General features: G+C 44.0%; 1 protein-coding gene across 1 annotated transcript in view; it reads left to right on the top strand.

Annotated features, from left to right (window-relative positions):
- Positions 1 to 12,304, top strand: part of LOC120989308 (thymic stromal cotransporter homolog) — a 32,872-nt gene extending 20,568 nt beyond the window's left edge. Inside the window, exon 4 of the mRNA XM_040417324.1 lies at positions 12,089 to 12,304. Within this exon, the coding sequence (XP_040273258.1) occupies positions 12,089 to 12,137 (49 nt within the window). The 3' untranslated portion in view covers positions 12,138 to 12,304. The remainder of the gene's footprint in view (positions 1 to 12,088) is intronic.
- Positions 12,305 to 23,352: the final 11,048 nt, after the last annotated feature.

The following is a 23,352-nucleotide window of genomic DNA, read 5'->3' as shown; positions in this document are numbered from 1 at the left end:
TCCGGTGCAAATAGTTGGGCTAAATAGATTATTGCTGTTATCTAAAACAGTGGCTGGCAGCAAATATATCTCCAGAGATAAATAAAGTGAATAATAATTAAATGGTGTATCCTGTGATATAAAACAGTTTAGTGTATATTATACCTCTATATACAATATATAAAGATAGTGAATATAGAAAAAAATGGTGTACAATCAGTGCAAAATATGAATATAAATATATAGATATATAAATAATGTGAAAGGGTCTCTAGAGAGTCAACGGTAATTTGCTGCGTCCTACTGATATAGTCTTTCTTTGATATTAGGAAATGTGGTCTGAATATCAACTGGATCCACACAATTCCTAGAGGTAGACTTGATTCCAGCAGATATCAGCCTAAACAGGTTTGAACGTAGTCAGCCACAACAAGCGCGGCAATATAAATGTATCCAGCAATGTTGCAAGGTAATTGAGCAGCAATACAATTTTCTCCGGCAATGTTACAAAGACAGTGCAGATGTATCTGACAGTGTTGCGCCGGTTCAATTGTAGCCAGCAATATTACTCCGGTTCAGATATAGCAGTGTCGAATCGGTTTTACTCACATGCAGTCCTGCTCCCACCGTGGCGTCCCACGTGGTATGGGTTCAGGAGGACTCGCCTTTAGGTAGCACGATCAGAGTCTGTCTTGTTATCCGCTGGTAATGCTGTGTATACCCGACTGTGAACGGGAGCGCTGTCTATCTCAGGCTGTGACCCTATCTGGGTCAATTCTGGTGATAGAAGGTCTCACTCGCTGAACTATATCCAAAGGGATCCACAGTTCGGTTAGCCGCAATTCGGATGTCCTTTTTTGGAAAGCGCTTTCTCAATTCAGTCAATAGTAGAAAACTGTAGCCGGTCTCCTGTCAGGTCCAATTGCTCCTCACCAGACGCGTTTCGAAGGCTAACTGCCTTCTTCCTCAGTGGCTAATTTGGATCTGGCTGACTTGCCGGCTATTTATCCATTTTGCCTCCAAAGGGCTCCTTATTAAACCTGGGATGGGCCCAAGAGGTCTGGATTCTCATGAGTCTAATTAACATGTGTTGCGGTATTCCTGCGGTATATCTGCTGTTTTTATACACACATGCGTTTTTTATATTGTGTGTTCTTAAATCCGCTAAGATCCTTAGACATGTCCAATTTTATTATAGCAAATTGCATTTGGATCATATAAACAAGATTTCATCCAATATCATATATTAATAAAAACACATTTTTATTTTTTTAAAAATATATAAGATTTATACATAAAAAAAATATATAAATATATAAGATATATATAAAAACTGAACACCTTGATTAAGAACATATTAAATAGTGGGGAGCTTCTGTATAAGGTCTAAAAATATATATAAAACTCTTTATAAAATCCTTTATATAAAATAAATTATATAATTATTTTATTCTCCATGATTTTGTGGGGTATTATATCTACTACAGGTATATATAAATATTTTTATAAGGTTTATATCAACATTTTTAATAGACAGCAGGATATATCTGATGGGGCTCGTCCCCTGAAATGATTCGGGCAGACTCTATAGAAGAATGGTAGATGATGGTATGGGGCCGGCTCAATCATCAATCAGACGATTACGAACCACAACAGAGGACTCATCCCCCTCAGAATTACAGACAGTCATATACACCCAAACATCTGAGAGAGGGAACCCACAGACATCAACACAATCTAGACCCAAAAGAAAGATACGAAGATCCCAAAGAAAAAAGAGGGACTTACAACAGACACAGATAAAAAATTCAGACGCTGTGGTGAACCTAAGTTCGGTCGTCTTGACTGACTCTCAGACAAGACTGCTGAACAGGGGTCTTAAATTTGCACCTACAGCGAAACTGAATAAATTTGATACGTATGTAGGCATAGAAAAATTTGTGAGGAAACTCTGTTTGAAAAAATATTTTTTTAAAAATCCGATATTAACAAGTACAGATGAACATGTGGATAGTGAGGTTCGACATACAATTTTGAAACCAAAATCAAAAAAATTTCCAAGACAAGAAATAGGTGTAGAGATAGCTACCTTTAGGAAAAATATAGAGACAGATTTGAGGAAGGTATCTGATAAACAGTTGAGGAGAAATAATTTGACCTCACACGAGATTAAAGCAATCAAGGAATTACAAAAAATCAATAACCTGACTATTCGCCCTGCCGATAAAGGCGGAGCTATTGTTCTCCTTGAAACTATTAAATATAATGCAGAATGTTTGAGGCAGCTTGCGGATACAACAACATACAAGAAACTGAGGAAGGATCCAATAGAAGAATTTTCAGAATTATTAAGTCAATACTGTAATGGAGGACTGGAGGACGGACTACTTTCCAAACAGGAATTTGATTTTATCTTGGGGACACAACAGAGACTACCTGTGTTTTATTGCCTGCCCAAGATACATAAAAGTATGTCGGATCCACCAGGTCGCCCCATAATCTCGGGTATAAAGTCCTTGTCATCCAATATGTCCCAATATATAGACCAACTAATTCAGCCTACAGTGAAGAACACTCCATCCTATCTTAAAGACACCACACAGATTGTCCAGATATTGGAAAATCTGAAGGTGGAGCCACATTGGCTTATAGGGACATTGGATGTACAGTCACTCTATACCGTGATTGATCATGAACAGGGCATAAACAGTATGAAGTTACAGCTGAGGAATTATGGTAATTTTAGAGATAGACAAATAGAATTCTTGGCAGAAGGTGTGAGATATATCTTAACGCACAACTATTTCTTTTTTGAGGGGGCATAATAACCTCCAGACTCGAGGCACTGCCATGGGCACCAGATTCGCCCCCAGCTATGCTAATTTATTTATGGCGCAATGGGAACAAGAGACCATCTTACCCAGGCTGGGGTCTGATCTGGTGCTCTGGCAGCGCTATATCGATGATATTATTTTTGTTTGGCAGGGAGATATATCTAGTCTCCACACCTTCTTGGAGGACATTAACAAAAATGAATTTAATTTAAAATTCTCCTCTAATATCAATCAAGAATATACAGAATTCCTAGATATTCGGATCACTACCCAGATGGAACACTATATCTGTACCACATTTCAGAAAGAGGTAGCCAAGAACAGCTTCATCCTCTTTTCTAGCTGTCATTTGCCCTCTTGGTTATTGAATATACCCACAGGACAGTTCCGCAGAATAAAGAGGAACTGCACAAACCAGACAGAGTTTGAGGATGAAGCTGTTATTATGAGGAACAAATTCTTGGAGAAGGAATATCCAGAGATGGTTGTTGAAAAAGCTTTATGTAAGGTTAGAAAAATGGATAGAAAATTGTTTTTTGAAACTAAACAAAAGGATGATAAACCCATTGATGACAACAAATTCCGTATAGTACTGCCTTATAATGCACAACACAAAAAAATAGAGCAGAGCATCAAAAACAACTGGCATCTTATCCAGAAGGATAAAACCATAGGCTCTTTAATCCCACCAACACCGGAGATAGTGTATACAAAGGCCCCTAATTTGGGCCTGAAGATAGCACCATCTATTAAAAGTCAGACAAGAGAAACCGGACCCATTAATAAATGGTTAAAAAGGAGTGGGTTTCATAGATGTGGATGCTGCATAAATTGTAGGAATACATCTTTTGCAAAAAAGACTACACGAGTGACCTCAACACAAAATAATTTTTCAGTTGAGATAAAAGATCTTCTCACTTGTAATAGTGCAAATGTAATCTACATCATTGAATGCTCATGTGCTAAACAATACATTGGCAGGACTAAAAGACCCTTAAAAATTAGGATAGCGGAACATATAAATAATATTAAGAAAGGGTATGAAAAACATATACTATCAAAACATTTTAAATTGATACATAATCAAGATCCAAAATTTCTAACTTTCGCAGCATTCGAACAGATAGAAAGGCATTGGAGAGGGGGCAATCATATTGCCCGAATGTCTAGGGCAGAGTCTAGGAAGATTTTCGAATTCGGCAGTTTGGCCCCAGCAGGGCTGAATGCCGAGTTGGAAATATTTGGTTTTTTGTGATGGGTCGGGTGTCTTCGGCCCATGGGGGGTACTAGTCGGGCTGTTTAGCAGCACTATGACCCCCCCTGCGCTGTGGATCTCCGGCCCCATACCATCATCTACCATTCTTCTATAGAGTCTGCCCGAATCATTTCAGGGGATGAGCCCCATCAGATATATCCTGCTGTCTATTAAAAATGTTGATATAAACCTTATAAAAATATTTATATATACCTGTAGTAGATATAATACCCCACAAAATCATGGAGAATAAAATAATTATATAATTTATTTTATATAAAGGATTTTATAAAGAGTTTTATATATATTTTTAGACGTTATACAGAAGCTCCCCACTATTTAATATGTTCTTAATCAAGGTGTTCAGTTTTTATATATATCTTATATATTTATATATTTTTTTTATGTATATATCTTATATATTTTTAAAAAAATAAAAATGTGTTTTTATTAATATATGATATTGGATGAAATCTTGTTTATATGATCCAAATGCAATTTGCTATAATAAAATTGGACATGTCTAAGGATCTTAGCGGATTTAAGAACACACAATATAAAAAACGCATGTGTGTATAAAAACAGCAGATATACCGCAGGAATACCGCAACACATGTTAATTAGACTCATGAGAATCCAGACCTCTTGGGCCCATCCCAGGTTTAATAAGGAGCCCTTTGGAGGCAAAATGGATAAATAGCCGGCAAGTCAGCCAGATCCAAATTAGCCACTGAGGAAGAAGGCAGTTAGCCTTCGAAATGCGTCTGGTGAGGAGCAATTGGACCTGACAGGAGACCGGCTACAGTTTTCTACTATTGACTGAATTGAGAAAGCGCTTTCCAAAAAAGGACATCCGAATTGCGGCTAACCGAACTGTGGATCCCTTTGGATATAGTTCAGCGAGTGAGACCTTCTATCACCAGAATTGACCCAGATAGGGTCACAGCCTGAGATAGACAGCGCTCCCGTTCACAGTCGGGTATACACAGCATTACCAGCGGATAACAAGACAGACTCTGATCGTGCTACCTAAAGGCGAGTCCTCCTGAACCCATACCACGTGGGACGCCACGGTGGGAGCAGGACTGCATGTGAGTAAAACCGATTCGACACTGCTATATCTGAACCGGAGTAATATTGCTGGCTACAATTGAACCGGCGCAACACTGTCAGATACATCTGCACTGTCTTTGTAACATTGCCGGAGAAAATTGTATTGCTGCTCAATTACCTTGCAACATTGCTGGATACATTTATATTGCCGCGCTTGTTGTGGCTGACTACGTTCAAACCTGTTTAGGCTGATATCTGCTGGAATCAAGTCTACCTCTAGGAATTGTGTGGATCCAGTTGATATTCAGACCACATTTCCTAATATCAAAGAAAGACTATATCAGTAGGACGCAGCAAATTACTGTTGACTCTCTAGAGACCCTTTCACATTATTTATATATCTATATATTTATATTCATATTTTGCACTGATTGTACACCATTTTTTTCTATATTCACTATCTTTATATATTGTATATAGAGGTATAATATACACTAAACTGTTTTATATCACAGGATACACCATTTAATTATTATTCACTTTATTTATCTCTGGAGATATATTTGCTGCCAGCCACTGTTTTAGATAACAGCAATAATCTATTTAGCCCAACTATTTGCACCGGATTTCTATTAGCTACAACAGTGGATTGTTATACATATTGTGCATTTTATATATCGTGTATTTTATGTAAGTTTTATTCATTTAGGATATATTGGGGATATTGCTCTGTTCAGGTTATAATATCAATAGTGATAAAAAGAAAAAGAAAACAAAACGAGCGGCACTCACCGTTGATAGGCAGGTTACTTTATTCCATGGCAGGAGGGGGGTGCAAGGGTTGCAGATACAGCAGCAAATAAGTAACAGCCGTTTCGCGCGTGTATGCGCTTCTTCTGGCTTTCCAACACTGAAGAGGTCACGGCACCTTCTTATAGTGCACAGGAAGCCGCATCATCACAGTAATATGCTTAATTACTAAGTAATCAACACCTGGCCTCTCAAGAGGGAGGGCAGGGATTACAGTCAGGCGGGACCTCTTCAATGATGTAAGGTGCATATGTGAACATACATAAACCAATAAGAACAAATCAAAATACGAAAATACAATAAGCAAGAGTGGTTCATTACAAAAATACGCTCATATCTATTTTTTCATTTAGTCCCAGCGGACCCAATGCATCCGTGCGTAGGATCCATATAGTTTCTCTTCTCAGAAGCTCCCTTTCTCTGTCACCACCTCTTTCAGTGCGGTTAACTACTTCAAGGCCAGCAAAAGTCAGCACATTGGGATTTCCACTATGTGCCTTATTCACATGATCTATTAACCGCGGAACACCCTTTCCTGTTTTTAAGGAGTTTAGGTGTTCGCGGAATCTTTCAAATAAGCAGCGGATAGTTTTTCCGATGTAGAAGCGTCCGCATCTACATAAAATTATATAAACCACAAATTTGCTGCGGCAGGTAATAAGTGGAAAAACCCTATGTTCTATCCCTGCAAAAGAGATCACTTGTAGTTGGGAATTGAAGCTGCAGAAGGAACAGTTTCTGCAACTCCTATTCCCTTTTGGTCTCTGTTCAGACAGCCATGTGAGACGTTTTTTCCTGAAATGGCTAGTTACCACTTGATCGCGTATAGTATGGCATCTTCTAAACGCTATCACTGGTTTCATATCTTTCAATTGTTTTAGGGAATCGTCCCTCACTAGGATACTCCAATTTTTCTTTATGACCTGTTTTATCTTATCGGCCATAGGACTGAATTTAAAGGAAAAGGCGAAGGGTGGGGGCCCTTTTATTGAGGGTTTACCCTCCCTTACTTCTGTCTGATGTACTTGTGACGCTTTTGTCATAGCTTGATTCAACAAGTCTGGGGGATACCCTCTACGTCTCAGCCTAGCGCGCAGATCCTGCGCCTGTTTATCATAACTCATTGAGGTGGTATTTATACGTGCAAGTCTTCTGAATTGGCCATATGGCACTGATTGTTTTACTGTGCTTGGGTGATAGCTGGAGAAATGGAGGAGGGAGTTGGCGGCGGTCGGCTTGCGAAAACCTTCCGTCACCAACTCCCCCTCCACCACTGATACCACTACATCCAGAAACTCGATTTTATTGCCCCCAAACTGGTAAGTAAATCGCATGTTCATGTCATTCTGTGTATTCAAGTAATCCACGAAAGCCCGGAAATGTGCCTCGTCGCTGGACCATATGATGAAAACATCATCCACGAATCTGTAATAGGCATGCATATATTTCAGAAATGGATTAAAACTCGAGTACACAAAACGGTCTTCGAACCGGGCCAGGTACAGATTGGCAAAAGTACACGCCACTGGGGTCCCCATCGCGGTACCGACCCTTTGTTTATACCAGGAATCTCCGAACATAAAGGCATTGTTAGTGAGAATTAGTTTCAGGCCTTCCGTGATGAACATCTTGAAGTCCTCACTTCTATCTGTGTTCTGTAGGACTTCCATCACTGCCTCAATGCCCTTATCCTGAGGGATCCGGGTATAGAGACTCTCCACATCGAGGGACACGAGTCGGAACTCCTCCTGCCGCTGAATATCGGTCAGTGACCGGAGGAGGTCCGACGTGTCCCTAAAATGTGAGGGTATCATCTTAACGATAGGTCTCAACAGCCAGTCTATGTACCTGGACACCGGTTCGGTCACTGACCCAGTCCCGGAGACAATAGGTCGCCCAGGGGGCTGGGTCAGTGACTTGTGTATTTTAGGCAAAAAATACCAGGTGGGCCGTCTCGGAAAAATCGGAAGCAGTTTTTCTGCCTGCTGGCGTGGTACTACATTTTTCTCTACGTATGTATGTAAAAAACTGCGCAGAATATTTTGGATTTTCCAAGTGGGATCAGTACACAATTTCTCATACACCTGTCTGTCATCCAATTGTCTAAGTGCTTCGGAAACATAGTAAGACTTGCTCAGTATCACTATATTACCCCCCTTGTCCGCCGGCTTCACCACTAGATCCTCTCTGTTTTTCAGCCACTTTAAGGCTTTTTTCTCTGCATCTGTGAGATTATTTTCAGCACGGGGATATACTAAAGCCTTAACCTCTTCCAACACTCTTTGCTGGAAGAGGTCAATGCTAGAGCCGGCGGGCAAGGGGGGACAATAGGTGGAGCGAATGCCCCCTGTAAACGCAGGGCATTCAATATCCTGTGCCTGATCCCTCAACACGGAATCTGTCAAGGCCTCAAGGCAAGAGATTTCTTCATCGCTAAAGTTAGCATTGATGCTGAAACCTAGAGGGCCGATACTCATAGGTCGTTCCCCTTCAAGGTGGATAGGAGGTATTTTGGGAGCTATAGGGTTCTCATATATTCTTTTAAGGTTAAGTTTTCTGGTGGCTTTAAATAGGTCTATCTCGAATTGTACTGGATCGAACTGTTCCGTGAGACTGTAATTGAGGCCCTTATTGAGCACGCGTTCACAGTCTCGGGGCAATTCGATCCCGGACAAATTAACCACCAGGGTCTCCTCACTGACAGGTTCCTCCTCTATCGTTTCCAGGATACCTGTTTGCGTTTGTAACCTTGCTTCCCTATATTTTTGTTTTTGTTTCTTACTATTCCCTCTTCCCCTTCTAGTGCCCTGTCTAAAGGGCTCATGTCCATAGAAGAGTTGTCGGTATCATCATGGGCACTAGAGTCCGAATCTGATGTCCAGTAGTCGCTCTTCCTTCTTTTTGGACGTATCCTTGTCTGTTGTCTGTTGCCCCAGTTGAACATTTTGCCTGCGTCGTAATCTAGCTTATCACGTAAAAACTTGTCACGTTTATTTTCTTTTATGCTATTTTGTATTATGGTCAGTTTTTTATCCATTCGTTTCAAAAAGGCTTGCGATTGGCTGTCAGTATGGCGGGATGCCAAAACGGTCTTTGCTTTCTGTAATTCAGTTGTTATTTTAGCGTATTCTTTCTCATTTTGTTTTAGCACTGTGTCCATAATGGTGAGGGAAAATTCCTGGTGGATCCGATGCCATTCAGTGACAAAAAGTGGGTCCTCTTGGAACTGGGATATTTCCTTGAAAATTCTTAAACCTCTTGGCACTCTTTTGCTTTCCTGGTAGGATTTAAGCGAGCTGACTGTCCAATAAATACGGACTTCTTTTGCAGCCATTTGTATCACTTTTCCCTCCAGAGCTTTTGTGCTGAGTATTTCGTAAATATCTTTTTGGTTGCACTGCAAGAAATATGCGTCTGCCCCCTCTCTGCCTTCCATTACTCCCGGTTTAAGTTCAGACTCTGCTGAACTGTCCATCATATTTGGTACAGAACCAATTTGATCCATATGAGTAGGTTGCGTGTGTGCTCTACCGGAGCCAATAAGGAGCAAAGTTCAAAAAGTTCATGTAAAATGTAGAGCAGATAACCAGTGGCACTACACCGAACCTTGAGGGACACGTCGGACCTCCTCCGGTCACTGACCGATATTCAGTGGCAGGAGGAGTTCCGACTCGTGTCCCTCGATGTGGAGAGTCTCTATACCCGGATCCCTCAGGATAAGGGCATTGAGGCAGTGATGGAAGTCCTACAGAACACAGATAGAAGTGAGGACTTCAAGATGTTCATCACGGAAGGCCTGAAACTAATTCTCACTAACAATGCCTTTATGTTCGGAGATTCCTGGTATAAACAAAGGGTCGGTACCGCGATGGGGACCCCAGTGGCGTGTACTTTTGCCAATCTGTACCTGGCCCGGTTCGAAGACCGTTTTGTGTACTCGAGTTTTAATCCATTTCTGAAATATATGCATGCCTATTACAGATTCGTGGATGATGTTTTCATCATATGGTCCAGCGACGAGGCACATTTCCGGGCTTTCGTGGATTACTTGAATACACAGAATGACATGAACATGCGATTTACTTACCAGTTTGGGGGCAATAAAATCGAGTTTCTGGATGTAGTGGTATCAGTGGTGGAGGGGGAGTTGGTGACGGAAGGTTTTCGCAAGCCGACCGCCGCCAACTCCCTCCTCCATTTCTCCAGCTATCACCCAAGCACAGTAAAACAATCAGTGCCATATGGCCAATTCAGAAGACTTGCACGTATAAATACCACCTCAATGAGTTATGATAAACAGGCGCAGGATCTGCGCGCTAGGCTGAGACGTAGAGGGTATCCCCCAGACTTGTTGAATCAAGCTATGACAAAAGCGTCACAAGTACATCAGACAGAAGTAAGGGAGGGTAAACCCTCAATAAAAGGGCCCCCACCCTTCGCCTTTTCCTTTAAATTCAGTCCTATGGCCGATAAGATAAAACAGGTCATAAAGAAAAATTGGAGTATCCTAGTGAGGGACGATTCCCTAAAACAATTGAAAGATATGAAACCAGTGATAGCGTTTAGAAGATGCCATACTATACGCGATCAAGTGGTAACTAGCCATTTCAGGAAAAAACGTCTCACATGGCTGTCTGAACAGAGACCAAAAGGGAATAGGAGTTGCAGAAACTGTTCCTTCTGCAGCTTCAATTCCCAACTACAAGTGATCTCTTTTGCAGGGATAGAACATAGGGTTTTTCCACTTATTACCTGCCGCAGCAAATTTGTGGTTTATATAATTTTATGTAGATGCGGACGCTTCTACATCGGAAAAACTATCCGCTGCTTATTTGAAAGATTCCGCGAACACCTAAACTCCTTAAAAACAGGAAAGGGTGTTCCGCGGTTAATAGATCATGTGAATAAGGCACATAGTGGAAATCCCAATGTGCTGACTTTTGCTGGCCTTGAAGTAGTTAACCGCACTGAAAGAGGTGGTGACAGAGAAAGGGAGCTTCTGAGAAGAGAAACTATATGGATCCTACGCACGGATGCATTGGGTCCGCTGGGACTAAATGAAAAAATAGATATGAGCGTATTTTTGTAATGAACCACTCTTGCTTATTGTATTTTCGTATTTTGATTTGTTCTTATTGGTTTATGTATGTTCACATATGCACCTTACATCATTGAAGAGGTCCCGCCTGACTGTAATCCCTGCCCTCCCTCTTGAGAGGCCAGGTGTTGATTACTTAGTAATTAAGCATATTACTGTGATGATGCGGCTTCCTGTGCACTATAAGAAGGTGCCGTGACCTCTTCAGTGTTGGAAAGCCAGAAGAAGCGCATACACGCGCGAAACGGCTGTTGCTTATTTGCTGCTGTATCTGCAACCCTTGCACCCCCCTCCTGCCATGGAATAAAGTAACCTGCCTATCAACGGTGAGTGCCGCTCGTTTTGTTTTCTTTTTCTTTTTATCACATATGCTCACTGCAGCTACAAGCTGAGCACCTCCGTGAGGCACCACTCCTCGGCAGTCGCATCCTGACAATTTTAGGTTTGGTGTAGTGCCACTGGTTATCTGCTCTACATTTTACATATAATATCAATAGTGTATGGTTATAATATTATTGATATTCATTGGCACATACATATTGCTATAATAAATTAATATATTATTATCACATCACCCGAGTCGCTTTGCCTACTTTGTGTACCGGATATATGAGTGCCCATTCTATTTTTATTACAGATGCTGACATGTGTCTGGACAGAGCTGGGCTACCGCTTAGACATCTGCCATGTATGGAGCTTACATAGATAAAACGTGGATAGATAGTGTCTTTTTCATGTGAGTGAATAAATTTATGTTTAAACAATTGTGAATACAGAGGCTATCATTTTGCACCATTCTTTTTGAATTACCCTGTATAGGTTAAATGAATTTAGTGTATTTTTTGGACTATAGGATGCACCCCAGTTTTAGGCAACATGGAATGAAAAATATTATCTACTTACTAAACTTTCACTGGCCGTTTAAATATAAAATATGCCTATGTATTATTTTTTATAGGTTTATTTGATATGTACATAAAAATATTCTGTTGTACTGTGAATTTATAATGTAAAATGCTTACATTGTTACAAATAATTATATCTTTTCTTTTGTTTTAGTGTTTCTGCATATAAATATTCAATGCTCCATGCCATCAGAAGAGACTGAACAGAATGCACCGAATTCTATAAATATTACAAACTTATCATTTGTATGTACGGTACATTTTGATGTGTATTATAATGTGATGTACTAAACATGTATATGAAAAATGGATGTAAGAAATCTTTGTATATATTTCATGCCAATAATGTGAAATAAGAGAATAAAAGACATACACGCCTTTGAAATCTCATGTCTTCACTATGTGGGGTTTCTGAGGTAAATGTTTCATGTTTAATCCCAAATGAACTATTACTTTTAATCTTGATTCAAAAATAGCACCTAATAATGACAGAAGTATATAATACCTGTCAAACTGTGATGGTTACAGCCATAGTATATATCCAATAACAGTAATCCATATACAATTATAAAAGTGTCTGTTGTAGTGCACGTATAATGATACAAGCCTATTAAATTGAGCCAGCCTTACTTTACCACTATGCATAATGTCGCTATAATATAAGAAATAATAAGCACCATAGGGACCATAAATTAGTACAAGACTTAATGCCAATATAATACCAGTTAAACTAGTCATACAAGAGAAGAAAACACAAATTATTCCTTATCCCAAGGGTGGTGTAAATGTAAATGGTCCATGTAAATGTAAGGGCAACTGTTATTCACTTATAACGATTTTTGTTATTGTGTGGCTAACCTTTAAAAACAAGTTTATTAAAAATATTCTAAATGCCCATATAATTATTTTTTGTAATATTCTTTTTTTGTACTATTACTGTCATCCCCTCCCCCAATTTTACTTACTTACATGGTGTCTATAGCGCTTTGGAATCCATACACCGCTGACATGTCAACAGTGTATAGGTGTACAGATTCCACTGCAGGCATAGAGGCCCCACTGAGTGCTGTACTGGCAGAGGCATACATTGCTGCTTCTAGGGTTGCAACTGGTATTGAAATTTTGATACCCAATTGATACTTTTGTACCCGGATCGATACGATACAGGGATTTGCTTTTTTTACAGTGGAGAAGGAGAGAGCCCCTCCCAGGAGCCCTTCTCTCCCCATTATGACACGGCTGTCACTGCCACCAATGAGAAGAGAGGGGAGGGGCTGTGGAGCTGACACTGCCACCAATGAAAATAATTAACATTATTATAATACTGAGGAGGGGAAACTGTTAACACTGCGCCACCAATGCATATAATTAACCCTTAAAGCCTTAAATTAACCCTACAAATGTAGGCTGCAGGTGCCGGCTGTATCACACAGCCGGCACCCAGCCTCAATGACTGGGAGCCGCGATCCTGCCGAACCCCGTCAATTAACCCCTCAGGTGTGGCACATTTGTATTTAAGGGTTAATTATATGGTTGCACAATGTTAACAGTTCCCCCTCCTCAGTACTATAATAATGTTAATTATCTTCATTGGTGGTGCAGTGACCACAGGCCCCCCTCCTCTCCTCAGTGTTATCTTCATTGGTGGCGCAGTGGCCACAGGGCCCCCCCTCAGTATTATCTTCATTGGTGGCGCAGTGGCCACAGGGCCCCCCTCCTCAGTATTATCTTCATTGGTGGCGCAGTGGCCACAAGGTCCCCTCCCCTCCTCCTCAGTAAATTCATTGGTGGCAGTGGCAGCTTCCGATTGGAGCCCCAGCATTGAAATCCGATAACTTACCCTGGCAGCCAGGACACTACTAAAGCCATCCATGGCTGCTATGGTGAGCTCCCTGCTGGGTGCACAAAGCAGGGACAGTGTAAAGTCCTATTCACCCTAATAGATCTCTATTAGGGTGAATAGGAAAAGGGTTCCATAAGGGGGATAATAGTTAATAAATAAAAAGTTCAAATAAAGTTTCCCAATTTTACATATAAAAAGACATAAACAATATCAAAGACATATTAGGTATCGCCACATCCAAAAAAGTCTGAACTATTAAAAAATATCTCTTATGCAGTGAACACATGATTTGTCATATTTTTGTCACCTTGTCCCCACCAAAAATAGGATAGGACTGTTCTATTTTGGGCCGGGCGTTCCATAAAATGCGGGATGCGCGCAGCTTTCTGGGAGTTTTACTTTTCTTTCACGTGGTATTGAATGGTATCACGTATCGCCATACTTTTTTATGGTATCGAAATCAAATCAAAATGTTCGTATCGTGACGACCCTAACTGCTTCTTTCCTCTCCAGCTTTGCTCTGCTAAAGCCTGGCATACAACCAAAACAAAAAATGGAGCTCGCAAACTACCCATAAAAAATTGTATTTTATTAAGTTACAATGTATAACAAAATATACTGTTAAAAAGGACAAAGGCACGCCGAAACGCGCGTCGGGGTAGCGCCATCCTGGTACACACCACTCTGCATCTCGGGTCAGTCGGGTTCAGATTTTGGTCTTTTTGGAGATTTGGTTTAGATTTTTTGCAGGACCGGTCCGCATATAACATGTTTAGTCTTCCAATATCCCCATATTATGTATTTGTGGTCGTGGCAACTAAGAGACCCGTCCCACCTGAGACTACCCTGCCCCTAAGCGGTTAGAGTTATGCCGCAACCGCGCCGTAGTAGGGACACCTGAAAGAGGGCATCCCCTTTAAGAGTAGTGGATAGTAAGGGTGGGTGAGTGGGGAAACGCTGTAACGACGTACAAGTTGGGAGGGACGCTGGCCGTTGAAGTAGGCAGCCATGCCCCTCCCACAAATACAGGCCAATGAATCGGCCTTACACTTGTGGTCGTGGCAACCAAGAGAATGAACCCCGTCCCACCTGAGACTACCCTGCCCCGAAGCGGTTAGAGTTATGCCGCAACCGAGCCGTAGTAGGGACACCTGAAAGAGGGCAAAAGACATACTGAGTAGCAGGAGTAATTATTACAGCATAAATCACAAAACCAGACTTCGGAAAGCCATTGACATCTCAGTTTTGGGGTAAGGTATATAGCGGCTAAAACACGAGGAGCGCCAACGACCCAACTTCTGGATGGCATGCGCCGGTACCCGATTCTTGGAGGCCTTGGATGCTGCACCTATACGGAATGGATATCCTGAGATCGTAGCTGGGTCACCGCCCAACTGGCAACTAAGGAGCGTATGTGAGACACGAACTGATGAGTAGCGAGTGGTACAACCCCGAAAGTCAATAGTGGACTATCTGGCCTGAACCCAGCTAAGGCTGTCTGCAACTGATGAAGAACTCTGACAGGGCACCATTGATGAGACATAGGGAAATAGAACACTGGGACTGGGGGACCAATCTGCGAGGTCTTGGACGTCCTCAGCAGCAGCACGTAACCCTCGGGATCCTGGACCAACTGGCTGACTGAGAAACTTGCTACTATTAGGGGAACAAGTAAACTCCCCAGGCCTCGAGAAACCATAGGCGGCTAAATAAACAGCGGATTTAAGCACCAGGCTGGCAAAACCCCGGAAGGGTTCCTATCCAGGATGTCAGATAGGTTACGAAAAGCAGTCCAGTAACAGCTTGTCTGCGTACTTGGCCTCCTGGTCCACATCTGCTCAAGCCCCTTAACGTAGCTTTGACAGCATGCACAGAAAACACTGATGCCCGTTCAGGATGACTGACAGAGAAGAAATGCTGAACCCCCGACAAGTATGACTTCACTGTGTTGTGGGACAGCTTGAGCTCCGAGTGGCAGTATCCAATGAAGGTAAGGATGTATTCCACAAAACGAGACTCCCTTTGAGGGCATATTCCCTGAAACCTGCAAAATGCCCTCTACCCAGTGCGATACGCCCTAGCCGAATACGGCAAAAGGGACTTGGCTAGTAAGGAGTGGGCCATCTCTAGGTGACCAGTTAAACCAGTATTAGTGACTCGTGAAGGGGGACAGTAGCGCCCACAACATCTGCCTCTGGCATGACCTGCGGAAAGGGGGAAATTAGCCCTCAATGAAGCGTCAGCTGCCACATTTTGAGAACCTGGCACATGCGTACTACTAACATAAAATGATGTTGCAAGGAGAGTTGAACTAGACCTCTCAAGAGACATGTAACATAAGACGACTTAGACAACCCATTAGTTAAGATATCTACCACCGCAGCGTTGTCGGTTACAAACAAACAGTGCGATTTACCCAGCGGCTGCCCCCAAACACGGGTGGCCACCACAATGGGGTACAGCTCGAAAAGTGCTGAGGTTTGCAGGAAACCTGGGATCTGTCTCACCTCAGCGGGCCACTCGCCTGCGACCCAGTGGGTGCCAAAAATAGCAGCGAAACCTGAGCTAGCAGCTGCGTCCGAAAAGACTACAGGAGATTGGCTAGACAACTCGGGGATAACAAGGACATCCCGTTCCACTGGCAAAGAAAGTGGTCCCACATGTGTAGGTCAGCTAGGCCTGACTATCCGGACACACTGGGCTGTCCTGTTTCGGAGCTGTGTCCAGGAGCGCCAGCAAGCGGGAGATGAACGACCTACCTAGCGGCATGATACGAACGGCGGATTTCAACATACCCAGTAACGACTGTAAATCAGCCTTAGTGACCACGGTTGTGACAGTTGTGTAAGGAGTGGGCCATCTCTAGGTGACCAGTTAAACCAGTATTAGTGACTCGTGAAGAGGGACAGTAGCGCCCACAACATCTGCCTCTGGCATGACCTGCGGAAAGGGGGAAATTAGCCCTCAATGAAGCGTCAGCTGCCACATTTTGAGAACCTAGCACATGCGTACTACTAACATAAAATGATGTTGCAAGGAGAGTTGAACTAGACCTCTCAAGAGACATGTAACATAGGACGACTTAGACAACCCATTAGTTAAGATATCTACCACCGCAGCGTTGTCGGTTACAAACAAACAGTGCGATTTACCCAGCGGCTGCCCCCAAACACGGGCGGCCACCACAATGGGGTACAGCTCGAAAAGTGCTGAGGTTTGCAGGAAACCTGGGATCTGTCTCACCTCAGCGGGCCACTCGCCTGCGACCCAGTGGGTGCCAAAAATAGCAGCGAAACCTGAGCTAGCAGCTGCGTCCGAAAAGACTACAGGAGATTGGCTAGACAACTCGGGGATAACAAGGACATCCCGTTCCACTGGCAAAGAAAGTGGTCCCACATGTGTAGGTCAGCTAGGCCTGACTATCCGGACACACTGGGCTGTCCTGTTTCGGAGCTGTGTCCAGGAGCGCCAGCAAGCGGGAGATGAACGACCTACCTAGCAGCATGATACGTACGGCGGATTTCAATATACCCAGTAACGACTGTAAATCAGCCTTAGTGACCACGGTTGTGACAGAAACCTGTGAATGACTTCCCTGATCCTAACTAGTTTACCGACACCCAGAAAGTAACACACAGAGGGTAAGACCACGCACTTACCCGCTCAGAATACCTACGGACTGACAACCGCAGAACGGTAGTAATACAGCACGACCTGGACGTGAGACAGTGCATGAGACACAAACCAAGCTTGTGACTTCTCTCCTCCCCCCTCCCCGACGTGTGCCCCTACTACCTTGCTGATAAGCCAAAATTCAGGATGTAACTTGAGACAAGGTTTGGACCTAGAAGCAAAAACAATTAAGGCATCAACACTGGATTGTGCACACGTCGTGAGGAAACCATTCAAATGTGTAAAACGTGAATGATGGAACAAGAGCAGCATTTTTTAAATTTTTTTTAATTAAATTTACAAATTAACCCTTTGCAAATAAAAAATTTCTTAACCTGGTAACCTAGGGAGGGTAAAATACCACGGCAAGCCGCACCTACTAAGCCCCCGTACTGGCTTAACACTGACACAAGCAAACCTAGGCCCCTGACCTGCAGCCTCCGCTAGGATTGCTCACGGTGGACCAGGCCTGTAGACCGTGCGGTACTCTGTAACCGCTCTTCCCCGGAGACCTTGCTTCACCAACTACGAATTCTCGCCCCCCCCCCTTTTTTTATTCTTTTTTTTAATTAATTCATTTATTTTTATTATATCCCGTCCCTACCAAACCAGACCCAACACACCCGCCTTAGGCTACTTTCACACTAGCGTCGGGGCTCCGCTTGTGAGCTCCGTTTGAAGGGTCTCACAAGCGGCCCCGAACGCATCCGTCCAGCCCCTGTCACAGCTGTATGTGAGCAACAAGAGCATACACAGTAAATAGAGCTACTGACCGGACCCAAACTAGGGAGGATAAAGGGTGACCCCTGTCAGACCCTCAAAGCTCTCCCTATGCTGCTAAAGCACATGCCCGGATCCAAATGGTGGAACGAGGCATGCCCGCGTACCTAAGACTGATGACCACTGTAACCCCTACAATAGTGGAAGGGGCACGGCCACCGGTGCCCTGCTCAGTATATGGAGGGAACCGTGGTCGCCTCAGATCCAGTCAGAAAATAAACAGATACACTACAATGTCTGCACACTTAGCTGAAGGAGCTGCAGCAGCAGAGAAGACGGATCCAAAGACAGCTGGCAATCTCCGGAGTACTTGCTGCAGCAGAACACAGGTCCAGTGAAATGATAGCTTACAAGTGAAGATACTCAAGCAAGAGCTACAACTCAAATGAGAAATATAATCCACACCCTACAAAGGAGGAGGGGTGATTTAAAGGCAGGGAAATCAAACGCAGGAGGAACAGCTGGGAGGAAGGAAACAGAGAGTAAAAACCTCATCACAGGGGCGGAGAAACAGAGCAGTGAGAACTCCTCCAAGCTCTAGTAGTGACATCATCACAGGGGTGGAGAAACAGAGCTGTGAGAACGTCTCAAAGCTCTGGTAGTGACAGTACCCCCCATTTCTACGGGTGGACTCCGGACACCCAGGACCCACCTTCTCAGGATGAGCCCTATGAAATGCCCTGATGAGGCGAGTGGCTTTAATGTCCGACACCGGAACCCACATCCTCTCCTCAGGACCATAACCCTTCCAATGAACAAGGTACTGAAGAGAACCGCGGACAATGCGAGAGTCCACAATTCTGGAAACCTCAAACTCCAGATTGCCATCAACCAAAATCGGAGGAGGAGGCAAAGAGGAGGGTACCGTGGGCTGGACATATGGTTTTAAGAGAGATCTGTGAAATACATTATGTATCTTCCAAACCCGTGGAAGATCAAGACGGAAGGCAACAGGATTGATGACTGACAAGATTTTATAAGGCCCAATAAACTTGGGACCCAATTTCCAGGAGGGAACCTTCAGTTTAATATTTCTTGTAGACAACCACACCAGATCACCCACATTCAGGTCCGGACCAGGCACACGTCTCTTATCAGCCACACGCTTATACTTCTCACTCATCTTTCTAAGATTACTCTGAATCTTTTGCCAAATGGTAGACAAAGACGAGGAAAATCTCTCCTCCTCAGGTAAACCAGAAAGAGCCCCTCCCGAGAATGTCCCAAACTGCGGATGGAACCCATATGCACCAAAGAATGGTGACTTATCAGAAGATTCCTGACGACGGTTGTTCAGAGCAAACTCAGCAAGAGGGAGAAATGAACACCAATCCTCCTGGTTCTCTGCCACAAAACAGCGCAAATATGTCTCCAGATTCTGATTGAGGCGCTCAGTCTGACCATTCGACTGCGGGTGAAAAGCAGAAGAGAAGGACAGCCGAACCCCCAGGCGAGAACAGAAAGCCTTCCAGAACCTGGACACAAACTGCGTGCCTCTATCGGAAACAATATCAGAGGGAATGCCACGCAATTTAACAATATGGTCGACAAAAGCTTGCGCCAACGTTTTAGCATTGGGTAAACCAGGGAAAGGTACGAAATGAGCCATCTTGCTAAAACAGTCCACCACCACCAGGATCACCGACTTCCCTGAGGAACGAGGAAGATCCGTGATAAAATCCATGGACAGGTGTGTCCAAGGACGGGAAGGTATGGGTAACGGGAGAAGGGAACCTGAAGGCCGTGAACGAGGGACCTTAGCGCGAGCGCACGTCTCACAAGCAGCCACAAAACCCTCCACCGACTTACGAAGAGCCGGCCACCAAAATCTCCGAGCAATGAGATCTACCGTGGCTCTACTCCCGGGGTGACCAGCAAGAACAGTATCATGATGCTCCTTGAAGAGTTTGTGACGTAGCTCAGGAGGCACAAACAACTTCCCAGAAGGACAACGGGCAGGTGCCTCAGTCTGGGCAGCCTGGACCTCGGCCTCCAAATCAGAATATAGAGCAGAAACAACTACCCCCTCCGCCAAAATGGGACCCAGGTCCTCGGAGTTTCCTCCTCCCGGAAAACAGCGAGAGAGAGCATCAGCCTTCACATTTTTGATCCCAGGGCGGAATGTAACAACAAAATTGAATCTGGAGAAGAACAGAGACCATCTGGCCTGTCTCGGATTCATACGCCTGGCCGACTCCAAGTATGCCAGATTCTTATGGTCGGTAAAAACGGTGATAGGGTGCCTGGCCTCCTCCAACCAATGGCGCCATTCCTCGAAAGCCAACTTGATGGCCAACAACTCCCTATCTCCCACATCATAGTTTTTCTCTGCCGGGGAGAGTTTTTTAGCGAAAAAGGCACAGGGTCGCCATTTGGCAGGAGAAGGGCCCTGGGACAAAACCGCACCCACACCCACCTCGGAAGCATCCACCTCAACAATAAAAGGTAAGGAAACATCGGGATGCACCAAGACGGGAGCAGACGCAAAACTCTCTTTAATCTTAGAAAAAGCTGCAAGCGCCTCCTCCGACCAAGAGGAAAAATCCGCCCCCTTTTTTGTCATGTCAGTAAGGGGTTTGACAACAGAGGAATAATTCAAAATGAACTTTCTGTAATAGTTCGCAAAACCCAGAAAGCGCATCAATGCCTTCTGATTCTCAGGAAGCTCCCACTCAAGTACAGCACGGACCTTCTCCGGATCCATGCGAAAACCAGAAGCAGAGAGGAGAAAACCCAGAAATTGAATCTCTGATACCATAAAAAGACATTTCTCCAGCTTGGCGTACAATTTATTTTCCCGCAGAATCTGCAGAACCTGAAAAAGATGATCCTGATGGGTCTGAACATCAGGGGAAAAAATCAAAATATCATCAAGATACACCAATACAAATTTCCCCATTAATTGGTAGAAAATACTATTAACAAAACGCTGAAAGACGGCCGGAGCATTCATCAGGCCGAAAGGCATAACGAGATTCTCGAAATGCCCGTTAGGGGTATTAAAGGCCGTTTTCCATTCATCCCCCTCTCTGACCCTGACCAGGTTGTACGCGCCTCTCAAATCCAATTTGGAAAAAACCTTGGCCCCAACAATTTGGTTGAAGAGGTCCGGGATCAGAGGAAGGGGATAGGGATCGCGAATCGGGATACGAGGCAAGGTCTCAGAGAGCCATCTTTTTTTTTAACAAAAAAAAAACCTGCGGCAACAGGTGATTTTGAGGGACGAATATGCCCCTTATCGAGACTCTCGGAGATATAGGTTCGCATTGCGATTCTTTCCGGTTGTGAGAGATTGTAGAGGGGTGCTTTTGGCAGCTTGGCGCCGGGAATGAGGTTAATGGGACAGTCAAACTCCCGGTGAGGAGGTAGCTCCTGAACACCGCTCTCGGAAAACACGTCCGAGAAATCAGAGAGAAATGATGGCACAGTTTTAGTAGACACCTCTGCAAAAGTCGCTGTGAGACAATTCTCTCTACAAAAGTCACTCCACTCATTTATTTGCCTTCCTTGCCAATCAATAGTGGGGTTATGTCTAGTGAGCCAGGGTAACCCCAAAACTAGAGGAGAAGGCAATCCGTTAAGGACAAAACAAGATATATCCTCCACATGAGTGTCACCTACAGCTAGCCGGATATTGTGAACAATGCCCTTCAGAGATCTCTGTGAGAGTGGAGCAGAGTCAATAGCAAAAACAGGTATATCCTTTTCTAATGTGCAAACCTGAAAACCATGCATGGCTACAAATTGAGTGTCAATAAGATTGACGGCCGCTCCACTATCGACAAAAATCTCACAAGAAATGACTTTGCCAGGGTGGCGCTAGAGAGCAGACAGGAGAAAACGGGAACTGCAGGTCAGAGGAAAAGCATCAATTCCTACATCAACTTTGCCCAAAGTAGCAGATGAAACAGAATTTTAGGATTTACCTTTTGAGGTTTTTCTCTTAGTATCGCTCTTAGTACAGTTCAAGAATCTCCTAGACGGACAAACATTTGCCAAATGACCTATGCCCCCACAATAAAAACACACCATACTCTGAGGACTAAATCCTCTTTTATCAGGGGCAAGTCGACCTAGCTGCATGGGCTCCTCCTCAGAGGGGAGTGAGACAGGATGAGGCCCCTGCACACTGAATGAGTCCGCACCACTGCCCCTAGACTGACAATGGCTGGACAGAGAGGTCTCGTTTCTTTCTCTTAGACGCCTGTCAAGGCGTACCGCCAATGACATGGCAGACTCTAAGGACGTTGGTCTCTCATGGAAAGCAAACGCATCTTTCAATCTCTCTGAGAGACCATGACAGAACTGACTCCGGAGTGCAGCATCATTCCAACCTGAATCAGCTGCCCATCTCCGAAATTCAGAACAATAAAGCTCCGCAGACAGTTTGTTCTGGCATAAAAAACGTAAGTTAGATTCGGCCAGAGCAACACGATCCGGGTCATCATATATCTGCCCCAGGGCCACAAAAAATCTTTCCACGGATCGAAGGGAGGGATCCCCTGATGGCAGCGAAAAAGCCCAAGTCTGAGCATTACCCCTGAGCAGGGAGATGACAATCCTCACCCTCTGCTCCTCATTACCAGAGTAGTGGGGACACAAGCAAAAATGGAGTTTGCATGCCTCTCTGAAGCGAACAAAATTCTCACTGCCCCCAGAGAACGTTTCCGGAAGTGAGACCTTTGGCTTGCAACAGACTCCATGGGCCGGAGCAGAGCCCAATGCTTGAAGCTGAGTCATAGATTGACGGAGATCCGCTACCTCCAAAGAAAGACCCTGCATGCGGTCAACCAGGCCAGAAAGCGGATCCATGTCAAAAAGGACGGTTTTGGTGGATTATAATGTCACGGCTGTATGTGAGCAACAAGAGCATACACAGTAAATAGAGCTACTGACCGGACCCAAACTAGGGAGGATAAAGGGTGACCCCTGTCAGACCCTCAAAGCTCTCCCTATGCTGCTAAAGCACATGCCCGGATCCAAATGGTGGAACGAGGCATGCCCGCGTACCTAAGACTGATGACCACTGTAACCCCTACAATAGTGGAAGGGGCACGGCCACCGGTGCCCTGCTCAGTATATGGAGGGAACCGTGGTCGCCTCAGATCCAGTCAGAAAATAAA

This window comes from Bufo bufo, chromosome 2 (assembly GCF_905171765.1).
Source record: "Bufo bufo chromosome 2, aBufBuf1.1, whole genome shotgun sequence".
Lineage (NCBI taxonomy): Eukaryota > Metazoa > Chordata > Amphibia > Anura > Bufonidae > Bufo > Bufo bufo.
The sequence above is the reverse complement of the archived record's forward strand: the minus strand, read 5'-3'. Positions and strand labels throughout refer to the sequence as shown.